Source organism: Chiloscyllium plagiosum, chromosome 9, assembly GCF_004010195.1.
Source record: "Chiloscyllium plagiosum isolate BGI_BamShark_2017 chromosome 9, ASM401019v2, whole genome shotgun sequence".
In the NCBI taxonomy this organism is placed as follows: Eukaryota; Metazoa; Chordata; class Chondrichthyes; order Orectolobiformes; family Hemiscylliidae; genus Chiloscyllium; species Chiloscyllium plagiosum.
This window is the reverse complement of record NC_057718.1, coordinates 101,742,922-101,759,616: the sequence shown is the minus strand read 5'-3', so window position 1 is coordinate 101,759,616 and position 16,695 is coordinate 101,742,922. Positions and strand designations below refer to the sequence as shown.

Sequence of the window (16,695 nt, the reverse complement as noted above, 5' to 3'; positions counted from 1 at the left end):
GCTGACCAATAAAGGAAAGCATACCAAACGCCTTTTTCACCATCCTATCTACCTGCGACTCCACTTTCAAGGAGCTATGAACCTGCACTCCAAGGTCTCTTTGTTCAGCAACACTCCCCAGGACCTTACCATTAAGTGTATAAGTCCTGCTAAGATTTGATTTCCCAAAATACAGCATTTATCTGAATTAAACTCCATCTGTCACTTCTCAGCCCATTGGCCCATCTGATCAAGATTCTGTTGTAATCTGAGGTAACCCTGTCCACTACATCTCCAATTTTGGTGTCATCTGTAGACTTACTAACTATACCTCTTATTCTCCCATCCAAATCATCTTAACCTCTCTTGACAATCTTGCATAACAGAAAATTGGTGATTTCACTTGGAGATTCATGTGAAATTTCTGTGTATGACCTGAAATGACTTCAGTGGCAACAGTAACCCAAAATGGTAAGTATTTATTTATTAATTAAACAATAAAACATTATGTTGTGAAAATTTAGTTGTGTGCTGATGGAAGGGTGACACATTGATTCTAAATAAATTTGGAGGAATATTTTCCATAGAAACATGCAACTTTTTATTTTTTTCAATTTAATACTAAACCTTGCTCTATATATACAGGGTTGTGGTGGAGGAGGTCAAAGAAGCATCTGTTTGAAATAAAGACCAGTACAGTATATTAGTTAAATTGAGAATAATTTTACTTGGGTTGCTAGTTCTTAGTTTGAGTACACTGTGTTTATCTTGTTACATATTTTCCCCATCTGGTTTAGTCTTGTATCTGAAAGAGAGAAAACATAAAATACTTACATAGAGGTTTTACCTGGGGCGTTAATTTAAGATAAATTAATATTGACATCCTTTTTGTTTTGCCTCTGCTCTCAAAGCCAGGAAATTCAATTAATATTTGCATGAAATTTCTTCTGTGGGACATTCTGAGGACTTTGTATGAATTAATAAATTGAGCATTATATCAATTTATCAAAGGCTCCTATTAAAATATCTGTTACAAAAATGTCTTTAATCTTTGGAATGCTTCTAATGCACAGATATTAGAATGTTCTTTATAATGTTCCCTTTGCTTGATAGAAGTATGCTAAAATCTAGAAAAATTTACTCTTTGATTATATACAAGGATCGGTTCTGGGTCCACTGCGTTTCTTCATTTATACAAATGATTTAGATGTGAATATAGGAGGTATGGTCAATAAGTTTGCAAATGATACCAAAATTGGGGGGTAGTAGACAGTGAAGATGATTATCTCAGTGCAATGGGACATTTATAAGATGGGCCAATGGGCCAAGGAGTGGCGGATGGAATTTAATATCAATAAATGTGAGATGTTCCATTTTGGTATGGCAAACCAGGGCAGGACTTCTACAATTAATGGTAGGGTCTTGGGCATTGTTTCCAAACAGAGAGACCTAGGGGTGCAGGTTTATAGTTCTTTGAAAGTGGAGTCGCAGGTAGACAGGGTGGTAAAGAAGGCAGTTGGCACGCTTGTCTTCATTGGTCAGAACATTGAGTACAGTAGTTGAGATGTCATGTTGCGGCTTTATAGGACATTGGTGAGGCCACGTTTAGAATGCAGATAGTTCTTCTATACATTGACAGTTGCATTCTTGTGTTATAGAGGAACACAAGAATGTTATAGAAAAATCGCACTTACGAAACAGTGCTTAAAGTGTTGACGATGTAATCGCATTACAGCCAACACTTATTAAAAGTTCACACTTTCGAAACGACGTCCCCAGTTCATCAATAGCATTAACAAAACTCACATTATAGCAGAACAAAGTGGTTTGAGCTACAGGGAGAGGTTGAATAGGCTGGGGCTTTTTTCACATGAAGCATCAGAGGCTGAGAGTGACCTTATAGAGGTTTATAAAATCATGAGGGACATGAATTAGGTGAATAGCCAAGGTTTTTTCTGAGGTTAAGGGAATCCAAAGGTAGAGGGCATAGGATGGTGCGTGTATGGATTGAGGAAGTGAGAGGCATAGATAGAGTTAATAGCCAGAAACATTTTTCCAGGGCAGAAATTGTTAACACGAGGGGTCATAGTTTTAAGCTGTTTGGCGGAAAGTATAGAGGGGATGTCAGAGGCGGGTTCTTTACGCAGAGAGTTGTGAGAGCATGGAATGCATTGCCAGCAGCAGTTGTGGAAGCGAGGTCATTGGGGATATTTTAAGAGACTGCTGGATATGCATATGGTCACAGAAATTTGAGAGTTTGTACATTAGGTTTACCTCACATGAGGATCAATGGTCGGCACAACATTGTGGGCGAAGGGCCTGTTCTGTGCTGTACTGTTCTATGTTCTATGAAGTCGTGGAACCGGCTACAATTACAGCATTCAAAAGGCATCTGGATGGGTGTATGAATAGGAAGGGTTTAGAGGGATATGGGCCAAATGCTGGCAAATGGGACTAGGGTCAGAATGGGATGTCTGGTCAGCACAGATGAATTGGACCATAGGGTCTGTTTCTGTGCTGTATGACTATATGATGTGTCTGTATCATTATGGAGGTTTGTCTTGTAATGATTTGCAAAAATAAAAAGATGAACACAATTCAAAATCAGAATTTTGTTTCATATCATGTGCAATCTTGTCAACAGACTCAACCAATTACGTAGCAGCAACTCCTGATCGTCATTTCATTTTGTCAGTTCGAATAAATGTTTTTCAAACATTATTTAATGGCAATGCTAAGCTGATTGCTTTTTGGAAAAAAAATTACATGAATTGTCAAAAGCAATTTCCTATGCTTCGCGAAAGTGCTATTTCCTATAATCACTGCATCTGCATATCAGTGTGCCTCATTTCATATTTTACCTGACCAAGCACGATCACATAAGTATTCTGGATGGAAATGACACTGGAATCCACAAAATTAGTTTGTCAGATTCCAATTCTTTTCCTTTGTTTCCTCAGTTGTTACATGATCCAAAAGTACTGATGGATTTCTTTCCCATCTCAAGACTTTGCTCACTTTTACGTTTCTTTCCTGCAGCACTCAGAAGGTGATGCACAATCAGGGCTTCAATATCATCTGAACTACTGCAATGCAGCAACTTGTAGCCATCACTTGCTTCACGATGGTTTCCCTTATTGAGTAGCTGTCACTGTCAGTGTAATTCAGTGTTGTGTTGGAGGTTCTCCTATCTTCCTTCACTAATTTGCTTTGACTGCAAGGTTACTAACTCTTAGAAAATGCAATTCAGGAAATCTTCAGCCTCATGTGATTGATTAAGAGTTCCTTGTGCAAGTGGAGATACATGGGAATGACAATAGGCTATTTAGCACATCAAAGACTGTTTCACCATTCATCCAGATCATAGCTGATCATCTACCTCAATGCAACTTTTCCCTATTTTTTGCATCTCCTTCTATCATTCATTTCCAAACGTGTGTTGATGTGTCTTCAACATGCTCAGTTACTGAGCTTCCATTGCCCCCTTGAGGTAGAGTAACACCACCTTCTGAGTGAAATAATCCCTCTTCACCTTGGTCTTAAATGACCTGTTCCTTCATCTGGGACACTGTCTCCTGGTTCTAGACTCACTGACCAGGGATAGAAGTCCTGCCACTCCCAGCCACAGAGCAGCTGGCCAGTCAGACACTGAGAGCTAAACTGGGATGTGGCTGTTCTGGAGAATGGGGTCAGAGTCACAGAACAGAAAGGGCAAGGGAGTAGCTTTCAATGGCCATCCCCTCGCCGAGATGCTGGGACCCTCAGCCCAACTGTAAATGCATTTGAATCAGCAACCCGTCCCTTGCCAAAACCAAAGAGAGCAGACAATCCTGACTGGGCTTGCTGAACAGGGGAACTATTGGAGAGCCAGACTTTGTTTTTTAGAGTGAACAGGATATCTAACACTCCTTTTTTTTTTCCTTTTCTCAGAGTGAACAGAACCCCGACACTCCTGTTTATTTTTTTTTTCTTTTCCCCACATAACCACCTGACTGTGGTAGTGCTTATTTTTCCCCAGCACCCATGTTGAGAGCCAGACTCATTCCTGAGCTGCCACTGAATTCCATTAGGCCCTGGATCATTGATGTCAATTGGCTCATTAATGACATATGGTGAACAGGTGATTTTCTGACATGGGTTCCTTCCTGCCTCTGAATTGGAGAGAAACTGATATGTGACCTCTCTGGGAGCTTATGAGATAGTGGTAGTATCTATACATGCGAGCCAGGAGTCTCTAGTTCAAGTCCCCCTGTTCCAGAGGTGTATAATAACATCTTGGAGCAGATAGATTAGAAAATAGCTATGCAGCCTCTTCTGCTATTAAGTTGCTATGTTTCCTGCAGATATGGGCTGCTTAGGATCCAGCCCTGGTTGTCAGGTCACAGGTGTCACGTTTTTACATATTTACAAACATGCATCTTAAGATGGAACAAACTTGTGGATGTTTTATCCTGGATTCTTATGACCAATTTAAAATGAATGAAAAACCTAATTGATATCAATTTGCAAGGATCTGTAATAGCCTGGATTACCATAGTGACTACTAGAACAATGGCCTTAGGAAAACAATTGCAACATCACATCTGTGCTATGGTCTCCACAGGACTCACGTCAACACCACAGGAGTTCTGCTAATAGTTCAGAAAATTGCTCTCCAGCATTTCACTGTTAAATGTTTGTTACATCAAGAATGAAGCAAGGATAGTAATTTGCAAATGAGTAGCAGGTTGTCAGTTTAACTGAGACATTATTGTAAGTATACTCCATTATGTTGAAAGAATCATTCTGTATGAAACACTGTACAATCAACATACCAGTCAGAAAAAGAGATATATTGAGAAATAATGCAATTGGCCTATAATGTTTGCTTAGCTATTTGACAAAGTTACAGAATGAAGAGTCCATGGAATACTCAACGGGGTGGGGGTGTGGTACGGGTGAAGTATTTGGCCATATTGACCTGTCCATTGTTACGATGGTCAGGTTTCATGAACCAGATGATCTCTTTCTGCCTTTGTTCATGCAGAGTGCAACATACTCCAATCAGAGCTCAGCTTTACTGGGTCTGTCAAGGAGCATGCTTGGACACTAAGGGCAGTACTCTACAACCAGCTAAACACAGAAACTCAAACAGCAGGACATCCCAAACTTGGATAGCAAGACAATCTCAGAGGAAGTCTTGGAGCTTGCACACTGGATCCCAGTATATCAGCGGAACAAAGAATTTTGAGCAGACCTAATTGGAAAAGCGAATTTGATACTCGAAACAGAGTCTACAGTCTTCAGGACAAACAACCAAGGTGCAAAGCCCTGGCCTCCCCAACACTGACGGCTTGTGCAGTATTTGCAATCGGTTGAGTAAATTGAGACGTGGCCTAATGTCATACAAGCGACGACATCAGATTAGACTGTAAAGTTGTCTTGTTATTCTTCTCCTTTTTACTGAACACTCATTCACTCAAGAGACAGGAGAATCTATCATCATTCTTTGATGTACAGTGCCAGGAACATGTGCATCTATTTAGTAATTCTTGTATGGAATTACTCTGACCAAGTGATGTAAGGTGTGTACAACAGCTGTAGACAAGTTGTCAATTGCAATGTATCATTCTTTATGAACCAAGGGCCAAACACATCATATTATATTGTGGTGACTGAGTGGATCAGTGTAACTCTGCTGATTGCTTTCTTTTCTCTCTCATCCCTTTGGGAAGAGTCAGGCCATTATGTACAGTGCAAACAATAATAACCAAAATGTCTTTGGCACAGTACATCACATATTGGAAAAACAGTGTAGTGTATTTCTCTCTTAATTGTTTTTTCTTGTAATTCTCAATCCTTGTCTCAAGGGGATTCTCTGCAACAATTTTCTTTACCCAGCTAAAGATCCCAATATGAGTTCACTCAGTTTGTGGGTTTTCTTTCTTCATAAGGATAAAATAGGTGTTCAGTCACTAAAGCCCCAGTAGCCTGGCAAAGTATGAGACTTAAATAATGTGCCAAGAATAACCACCCATTGTGCATGCAGTAAATGTAGGCAGAGCACTTAATCAGATTGCAGAAACCTCAGTTATATTTTGTAATATTTGCCTGTGATTTATCCACAAAGGGTGTGGTCAAATCATATATGAACTCTCAAGAGTACACCATTTTTTTTCTATAGATGGGATCTGTGCATTTCATCCCTTTTCTTCTTCCTCATCAATCCAATTCTGCAAACCAAAATGAGCAAACACCCTTCCTCATTGTTCCAGATTCCTTCACATAGGATGGATATCCTTCCTTGTTTTTACTGCCGTTTCATTGGTGACCTTTGTGCTATTGGATTGATTGGGCTGAAATCAAGGACTCCTCTAGTTGCCACAAGAAACTTCGATTACTATTATATTTTTTTGAACCCCTCAGTTGGGGAATCAAAATGAGCTATCCGATGTTATGTTTTCAAGCTGTCTTTCATTTTAAGTTAAAGGGAAGGGAGATCATGTGACCACCTGAAATCTGCTTGACAACATGTCCTGGTTGGTTAACATTGAAGGGATGCCCACATTGTGTTCCAGGGCAGTGCTGTAAGGTGTTTGTGGTTAATCACAATGGCAGCAGTGTCCTTAAGTTTGCTAAAATGAAGGACTGCAGATGCTGAAGATCTGAAACAAAAACAGAAATTGCTAGAGAAACTAGCAACTATGGAGAGAAAGCAGAGTTAATTATTTGTGACTCTTCTTCAGAACTGATGGTCTTATACTCACAGTGAGTGGTCAACTCCCGAGTCTCTCAAAGTCCCAGAAAACTATTGGAAATATCAGGCTGAAAATTGTTGTGATGTAAATTGTCAGTTTACTTCAAAGCTGAAGTCTAGATAGCTATCAGAATTTCTATCTAGATGCAAGTCTAATATGTTCGATGTTGCTATAGGAAAGAGTGCAGAAGCAGCCATGTTTGACTCAGGTGACAGGCTTAGCTATAAATCAATGCCCCAGATAGACTGCAGTTCTGTGCAGCCAGGAGATGGAAGTTGCTGCTTGATCTTTTGAGCTACCACAGCCAGATAGATGAAGGTGGTGATCTCTAGGTGAAGTAACACACCCTTGCAGCTATCTAAAGATTCTGGAAGATTCATTCTGGTGCATTCAAAGGGGAAGAGTCATTGGAACAGTTTTTATTCATTTATTAGATTCGATTCCCTACAGTATAGGAAACAGGGCATTTGGTCCAACAAGTCCACACTTACCCTCCAAAGAGTAACCCACTCAGACCCATTCCCCTACCCAATATTTCCCCCTGACTAATGCACCTAGCAAAATAAGCAGTTTAGCATGACCAATTCACATGTCCTGCACATCTTTGGATTATGGAAGGAAACTGGAGCACCCAGAGGAAACCCACGCAGACACGGGGACAATGTGCAAACTCCAGACAGACAGTCGCCTGAGGTGGGAATCGAACCTGGGTCCCTGGTGCTATGAGGCAGCAGTGCTAACCACTGAGTTACTGGTTGTGTGTTTGGGAAATTCTCTGAAATCTAAGGGTAGCGCCTTGATGTAGCCACTTGGTGAAACTGTCAAATATGTGAATCCATTAGAAGCTAACAGCAGTTCCATTTGTTGTATGGATTGTCATTCTGTCGAGTATGTGAGCGTAAATACTCCTTCTATAGTTTAGAAAACAAAAAGAAAATAGTTTGTTGCAGTAAAATATAGCCATTATCCAGAAGTCTTAGTTTCTCTATTTTAGTGGATTCTGTTGTTCTTTAGTTTGAATATTATGATTTGGGATTTGAACTACAGTGATTTGAAAAATCCTAAGATTTTTGTTCTTAATCACCTCTATTGGAAATACTGTTAAGATCCATTCACACATTTTCCAAATTACAGTTGGTAAAATCAAGCCATTTCAGTCTTATTTTGATCTCTGCAACTTATCTGTTGTCTTCAGAATTGAATGGAAATTGATTGTCACATGTACTTTTACATGAAAGATCCAGTGAAAAGTTTTACAAGTCGCCCCACCACAGCACTTACATTAATGATAGAAGTCATATATAATAATAATAAGTAAAATTAAGACAAAGTCTATCACAGTTCAGTTAACGGCTCCTGGGCTCGGGGAAGGCCGATTTAAGAACAATGGAATACCAGACATTGCACCTGGGATGAGACCACCATGTTGGGCCACTGGATTTAGGCCTGGGCCCACCGCCAAAGCAGACCACCATGCTGAGCCAAGACCAAGACTCCTGGATGAGATCCCCTGCTGGAATACCTGGACACTGAAAATAAAGGAGACTTCCACATTGAGGAAAAGACCGTCACGTCAGGAAACCCCAGGCTGCAGCGGAGTCGTGTCTGGTTCATCTTGATGTTGTTGCCGCTGCCACCGTGGGCTTAAAAGAAAGTGAAGGAAAAAAGATTTTTTTTCAAAAAATGGGCAGAAAGAAGGAGAAAGCCGATAGGAGCAGTTGGGTCCTGGGCTTGGCCCCACCATCTTGGGGGAAAAAAAACCATATGCAAGTGTGCCCTGAATGATAGGGTGAGAATATTGTACCCTGCATCAGATGTCTGCAATTGCTTCCTTAGTTTTTTAATGCTTTCTTAATTTTTGGCAAACAAGATCTTGATCAGATGGGCCAAAGGGCTGAGAAGTGGCAGATGGAGTTTAAATCAGATAAATGTGAAATGCTGCATTTTGGGAAAGCAAATCCTGGCAGGACTTATACACTTAATGGTAAGGTCCTGGGGAGTGTTGCTGAACAAAGAGACCTTGGAGTGCAGGTTCATAGCTCCTTGAAAGTGGAGTCGCAGGTAGATAGGATAGTGAAGAAGGCATTTGGTATGCTTTCCTTTACTGGTCAGAGTATTGAGTACAATACTCTGACCACCACTGTGCCACCGTGGGGCGGCACGGTGGCACAGTGGTTAGCACTGTTGCCTCACAGCGCCAGAGACCCGGGTTCAATTCCCGCCTCAGGCGACTGACTGTGTGGAGTTTGCACGTTCTCCCCGTGTCTGCGTGGGTTTCCTCCGGGTGCTCCGGTTTCCTCCCACAGTCCAAAAGATGTGCAGGTCAGGTGAATTGGCCGTGCTAAATTGCCCGTAGTGTTAGGTAAGGGGTACATGTAGGGGTATGGGTGGGTTACGCTTCGGCGGGTCGGTGTGGACTTGTTGGGCCGAAGGGCCTGTTTCCATACTGTAAGTAATCTAATCTAATCTAAGAGTTGGGAGGTCATGTTGCGGCTGTACAGGACATTGGTTAGGCCACTTTTGGAATACTGTGTGCAATTGTGGTCTCCTTCCTATCGAAAGATTTTGTGAAACTTGAAAGGATTCAGAAAAGATATACAAGGATATTGCCAGGGTTGGAGGATTTGAGCTATAAGGAGAGGTTGGATAGGCTGGGGCTATTTTCCCTGGAGCGTCAAAGGCTGAGGGGTGAACTTTATAGAGGTTTCTAAAATCATGAGGGACATGGATATGATAAATAGACAAAGTCTTTTCCCTGAGGTCGGGGAGTCCAGAACTAGAGGGCATAGGTTTAGGGTGAGAGGGGAAAGATATATAAGAGACCTAAGGGACAACGTTTTCATGCAGCAGGTCTTGTGTGTGTGAACTGAACTGCCAGTGGAAGTGGTGAACGCTAGTACAATTGCAGCATTTAAAAGGCATCTGGATGGGTAAATGACTAGGAACAATTTAGAGGGATATGGGCTGGGTGCTGGCAAGTGGGACTAGATTGGGTTAGGATATTTGGTTGGCATGGACGAGTTGGACCGAAGGGTCTGTTTCTGTGCTGTACGTCTCCATGACTCTATGACTCTAAGACTGACGTTGTTCCTTACATTTTCCAGATTGGCGGTCTAGAATTCCCTCCCAAAAAGCTGTTTGGTAACCGAGATGAAAGAGTGATTGCTGAGAGACGATGCCACTTGGAGGTATTGTTTAGGTTTTATCCAAATGTAACAACCCTTTTTTAAAGTTCAAATTACTCTAGTCAACATTGAACACTGCTACAGTCCAACTCAAAAAGCATTACCAATTGTTTTCAGTAAGCACAGAAAAACAACAGAAGTAACCTGTCTGTAGATCAAAGACCATAGGGGTTGGGCGAACAGAACTTGTTGCAAGTTGGGATGCAGGCAAGAGTGAGCTGGTATGTATGGATGTTTAAATTAGGATACAATACCATCATTTAAGATAATGATGTCACTGATCAGATCACTACTTGTATAAAAGCAAAATACTGCAGATGTGGGAAATCTGAAATAAAATCAGAAAATGCTGGAGAAACCCATCAGGTCTGGCAGGATCTGCAGAGAGAGAAAAACAGTTAATGTTTTGAATCTGGTATAACTTCTTCAGAGCCCTTCAGGTCGCAGCTCATTATGTATCGCACCCGCTTACAAACAAGATTGAGGCTGGCACATTCAGACTTGCAAAGTGTATCTCAAATTAACCTAGAAGAGTCAGGTATCTTAAAACATTTCAACACCACATGAAACTAGTATTTTCAAACTATTACTATCCAGTAACAAGTGGTGTTTCCACTAACAGGATGCTGCCTTCAAGTCAAAAAGTCATTCTGCCTACCACACAAGTGAGTAATGTGGTATGTGAATTTCTGTGCCAGAGTGATGAGAGGTCCTTCGGCTATCTGTCCCACTGTCTGGTGGAACGTGACAAGTAAAACATTCATTTGGCTGTTTGTAATGAGTAGGGTGCTGACTATATCCAAACACCCTGCGCTTGTAAAGCTCAGAACATAATGTCTACCATTTTCAAAAATTTGACAAGAGGTACTGAACAGTCCTGACTTTGCCAAGTTTTACATTAAAAACGGATTTAAGATTATGAATCTGGTTTTCAATGTGGCTCACTTACATTTGCTAGAAACTGTTTAATCAAACTTTGGAACCCTTCCTCTGTAGGAAGAAGGAGCACGTCCAGGCATTGTGATTTCTTTGAATTGAACCAAAACATGGAGGACAGGAGTTGCCTGGCACATTCTCCTGGGTATTGCCTTGACCAGTCAGAGTTGACTTGCCAACCAATAAACCGTGTTTATTCTCTTGCAGCAAAGCCTTTGCTCTGTTTGAAATTTTGCTTTCTTTTGTTTGTCCTGATGATTGCAAGGCAGAAAGCATCAATAACCGGTCCCTCTCTATCAACTTTTGGTCGACAAAATACTCAATATTGTTATTTATGGGTATCAGAGAATATGAAGTTAAATCACAGATTTACCATGATCTCTTTGAATAATGGCAGACAAGCTAAAGGCTTTAAATGGTCACCTCTTGTTCCTATGTCACTAAGTTAGAAATTATCCATTTAGTAAACCCACAATATAATCAGAAAATAATACAACACATTCAGATCAATATATCTTGTGCTAACTGTTTGGAATTTAATTGCTCCAATTCCTCTGTCTTCCACTACAGCCTATAAATGCTTCCCTTCAGGATATACATCAAATTGATTTTTGAAAGTTATTATTGCATCTGCTTGCGCTACCTCCCATCCCCTTTCCAGATCCTGCTTACTGCTCACTGTGTAAACAAATATCTCTTCCTCTCATTGCTTTGCCAATGTTACTGACCCTCCTCACAGAAGAAACCACTTCTCTCTGTTGACTTGATCAAAACCTTTTGAGAGTTATGATACAGATTCAATCTGTTTATTCTGTTTCTCTTTTAGAGATACCTCAGGAACTTCCTCACGTTGATGCTAAAGTCTCCAACTTCACCAATAAACCCACACAGCAAGGACTTTATATTGTCGAAGCACAGTCTGTGTGAGTTTACACCTTTCTTCAGGAAAGGAGTTTTTGACTTCAGCAGTCACGGCACTGGGTAGCTGTGTAAGATAACCAAAAGATTTTACCCCTTTTTAAAAATATCAGGACCAAAAACAGTGCCTTCTCAACACCAGACTAGATTTTTGAAGCAAGGAAGCGAATCATCTACTGTTCGGCGGTTTCATTATGAAAGGTATCTCATGTCTTATGTTTACATTGTAAAGCACCACCATTTGTTGTATAAAAATATGTATAGTGAATAAGCTCTTTTTAATGTTTAAAAATAATTTTGATTTGTAGTCCATTGAGTAAAATTCTCCAATTAGAAGTAAAAGCTTACATTTCATCAAGCCAGTAGGAAGCAATTGATAATTGCAGTGCTGCTTGGCACAAGCCAAACTCTGTTTATCTAGATTAGTAACAATGGTTAAAATGGCTGACAATGGGCTGTGGCAGAGAATGGATGGTATTGAATTGGCTGCCTCTTATACTCAGCACCTTTCCCTGTTCCACTGCAGACAATAGAACAGGATCTTTGACATTGCATATGACAATGACACTTCCTCATTCGGCATCACCACCTGCACTACTGACTTTCTAATTTTTGCAGACTAACAAGCAAAAGTAGATTTTTTTTTAAAAGCCTAGTTCATCTCACTGATGCACAAATTGGAACACAAGTGTTTTAACAAAAGACCCATTCCTACTGAATACATATCTTTTTTCATCAGCTATTCCAACATGAACCATTAACTAAATACTGTGGTTATAATCAGTTCACGTTAAGAGTACTCTTCTTAGAACATGGTTAGTCTTGACCTTTACATTTTTAGTTTATTCTGATGTTTTTGAACACATGGAAATGGTGTTTAAAGATTTTAACAGATTATAGGCCCATTTGAGAACAGGCTTATTGATCTAGTAAAGGTGCTTATAAAGTACAGTAATAATGTATATGTACAGTACAGCTACTGTACAGTTGCCCTAACTACTTATAGTACCCTGCGAATGTATAATTATTTAATCTAGTCTGAATATCATAATGCTGCTTACACTGACCAATTTACAAACTATAACTCTTCTGAATTTGAACAATAGTCACCTAACACGTGGGGAAATTGGCTCCCTATATATGGACGTCATGGCTACAACAGATTACTGCTAAAATTGTATCCACTGTTTTGGGAAATCACATGGGAATATTGTGAATCAATGCCACACAAACATTTTTATTCACCTGTAAATGCACATCTGAAGCATCCCAGCATCTTTTAATTGATGCCTTTTTAAAGGTGTTTGTTACACTTTTAGAGGGATGCCTTCCTTAAAATCACTTAGTCTTATGAAATTTCAAATGAGATTTGGAACTGACAATGGGCAAAATAAAAAGTGGTGGGTTGGAAATTTGTCCTGGACTGTGGCAGAGAATAGATGATACTGAATCAGTTGCCCATTACACTCAGCACCTGATACCTGTTCCACTTTTGACAATGCAACAAGATCTTGGCTGTCTCATGGGTAAAGTGGCAGTGTCCCACCTCTGAGCCAGGAGGTCTGAGTTTAAGTCCCACCTCCCCCAGAGGTGTGTTGTAACATCTCTGAAACAGGTTTTCAGATATTGCATATAACAGGCAGTCTGATATGCCTCTTCATTCTGCATCACCTGATGCAAATTTCTACTCCTATTTTTAATTTTGCAGACTAGTAAACAAAATAATTTAAAAATTGTTGTTCTTTTCACTTATATACAAAGTGGTGCTATTTTAACCAAAAGAATACCCCAACTGATTTAATAGCTAACTTAAACAATGGAATAGTCATTTGTTGTAAAAACTAGGTCTTCAACTAAAAACTTTGTAGTTCCAAAAATTGGGCAAATGCACCCATTTAATGTCGGTGCCAAATGTTATTGTCCTGTTAATATGAACAGGCTCTAATTTTGCAGTCCAGTTCAAACTCAAGAAGCAGAACTCTGTGTTTCATGCAGAAATTAAATAGAGTTCTGTCAGCAACACAGCAGAATGATTAATTTGTAATTTGTTTGCAAGTCATAAGAAAGCAAAATTGACCGGCACGTCAAAGAGCAAGAGGTCAATTTTTGGCTTGTTTCCACTTCCAATATTTAAATGCACAGCTTACTGCAGTCAAGAATTTGCATTGATACAGTGCCTCCGGTGTGAAATGTCACAAGACGCTTTGTGTTCAACCTTTGACACTTGCTGAGACTGCTGACCTTTGTGATGATGTAACTGTAACACTCCACTCGCCCTTCAGGATGAGCTGTGACTCGGTATTAGCATGAGAGGTCCTAGGAAATCTGAGCTGACTTCTCTATCAGTGCAGGCTTGGGCAGAAATGAACTACAGCAAGAAATACTGGGGATAAAAAGAAAGGTGTTAACATTACATTTTATATAACTATGCAGCATTAGGAATTGGTGTCGAATCACCCATCATTGTAGAATGAAGTTCTGTTGAGCACATCTATTGTTGTTACAACCATTCTCTTGGTTTATTTGTATTTTTGTTCAGTAACATTATCACGTATTTGGGAGGTAGCCGTTGGTTAAATGAAACCGTGATTGTCAAAATCCCCAGTTAAATGTAGATGTTACTGAACTACCAATTATAGTAACTTGAAGAAACTATTAGAGACACATTGGAGACAGGATACCAAAGTTTTAAATCATTCAGTTACATTTTCATTCTGTAGCATGCAATATATTTAAAAACGTTTGCTATATTCATGATAATCTTTTTCTTCAGTGCACCATCAAATTTTTATAAAAACCAATAGAACTGCGGATGCTGCAAATCAGAAACAAAACAGAAATTGCCGGAAAAGCTCAGCTGGTCTGGCAGCATCTGTGGAGAGAAATCAGAATTAATGAACCGCCAGTTTGAGGAAGGGTCACTGGATCTGAAACATTAACTCTGATTTCTCTGCACAGATGCTGCTGGACCTGCTGAGCTTTTCCAGCAATTTCTGCTTTAAATTCAGACTTGTATTTTCACTGCTCAAAGCTGAATAGGTGTGTGTATTAACTTTTCAGTTTTTCACTTGTTTCAAATATAATCACTTCCTCGGCTTCCCATTATGAGTTATCATTAATCAAAGATTTACAATTGGTCATCTCAACTTATTAAAATTCCCACATGTGAATAATTCTGCTGTGCAATAGCACTCATAGCTGCATGGTAAAGAGCATAGGAGAGAGCCAAAGTTACTATGTGGCGGCTGGACAGTTAGAAAGACACAACATTATTACTCAATACATTACTATGTACCAAAGCACAATTTCACCTTACTTCCTGCTTGGAAATGCAGCTCCTATTGCATGGGAAAGCTTGAATAAGTTTAGTCCAAGATGGATTTTTTTTAAAAAGGTTGAAATTTGATCTGTGTGTAATGTGCAATAAAAGTAATCCCAGCCACACCAAAGGCATTTCACACCATATTGTCTCATGAACTTCTATTAAATAGGAAAATAGTCATCTTTTTCATTAATTTTTCAGGTAACCTGATTGCAGAGAGCTGGTAGAAACAATCCAGTATTGTTATAGTACATCTTTTCACCACGTTATGAATGCAAAATGTTTACTGTATGGGATTTGTGGTTTCTGTTGTGTAGATTACTTAGCTTCTGTAAACCAGGATTAATGAATAATGGTCATTACTACTTTTTAGTAACTTTCATGTGAAGAGAGCTACACTAAACAGTTTCTGGTTTACAAGTTTTACATTTATAATATAGTTGTGACAATCATTAAGTTCATTAAACCAGTTATGTTCCTGATTTTAGGCTGGTTCTAATGTTTGTACTTGGCTACCGGGTAGACTGAAAAGGAACAAGAAAACAATATAAATATTGTAAATGGAAAAATGAGTACGTTTTTTTAAAGTATTTTTTTAGTGACTATGGGAATTTATTGAGGGTCCTGTATCATTCAAGATGATCTATTATATCGTGTATATAAGCATAAATAATGCAAATCTCAGCCTGATTATGCACCTAATTGTATAATCATTTATAATTTATAACTGCGGTGAAAGCACTTTCTCTGTGTGTTTTTATAGTGTTTAAAACTGCTATTTGTAAACTCACTGACCTCAAATAAAACGTTAAGCTGAACAGCTGCTGCCATTCTGTTCCTTCTTTGCATAAGAACTAAAAGCTTCATTTATGAAGGAACAACATTTCAGATGTTTGGAAATAAGATTCACTGTTCTCAGGGGATCAATAGAAACATTGCTGCACAGATTGTTGGTGTCAGCAGCAAATGTTTCAAACAACTCACCTACCAAGGGCACCAAGCAAGTTTACTTCCTATTATCACACTTTTTGAGCTGTCTGAAAACTTATGGGAATAAATGTTATTCCCACAGATACTTTGTCATGTCCCCTCACTGCTTCCAATTACTTCCCAATTTGATGATGGCCCTGTTGAGTACAAAAAACAGCCGTCTCCAGTGGGAGCTTGTTCATTAATGCATGAACTGTTGTTCCTGCAAGTTATTACATGGAACATGGGAGTGATCGATAGTTTGTGCAGTGAGTAGAGTGATGTAGAATGTTACCTCTGAGAAATGCAGGTTGGAAGAACATTTTTATTCTTAAATCATTATGACTTGCAAAAGTCGAACCAACATTAGAGATATTCAGTAGAGAACTAAAGGATCACTTGACTGCTCCTGTCTGACCACCTTATGCATCAACTCTCCACCAGATTACAACATTGCTGCAGTGGGTGATGTCTGAGATGCTTGACAGCAAGTCACCAAGGCTTCTTTGATAGCACCTCCAAGTTCCTGTCCAAAGCATATGCTAGTATAGTGCTGGAAAAGCACAGCAGGTCAGGCAGTATCTGAGGAACAGGAGAATCAACATTTCAGGCATAAGCCCTTCATCAGGAATGAGGCTTGTGGGTCGGG

At 39.6% G+C, this 16,695-nt stretch overlaps 1 protein-coding gene across 4 annotated transcripts in view; it reads left to right on the top strand.

The window, feature by feature from the left end:
- The window catches only part of kif16ba (kinesin family member 16Ba), a 140,818-nt gene extending 124,921 nt beyond the window's left edge, over positions 1-15,897 (top strand). For 2 of the 4 annotated variants that reach the window (XM_043696646.1, XM_043696645.1), the window contains 2 exons: positions 9,821-9,904; positions 11,664-15,897. In XM_043696646.1, the coding sequence (XP_043552581.1) occupies positions 9,821-9,904; positions 11,664-11,822 (243 nt within the window). In that variant the 3' untranslated portion in view covers positions 11,823-15,897. Of the gene's footprint in view, positions 1-365; positions 451-9,820; positions 9,905-11,663 lie in introns of those variants that run through there. The other 2 variants (XR_006312617.1, XM_043696647.1) reach the window with 2 other exon arrangements.
- Positions 15,898-16,695: the final 798 nt, after the last annotated feature.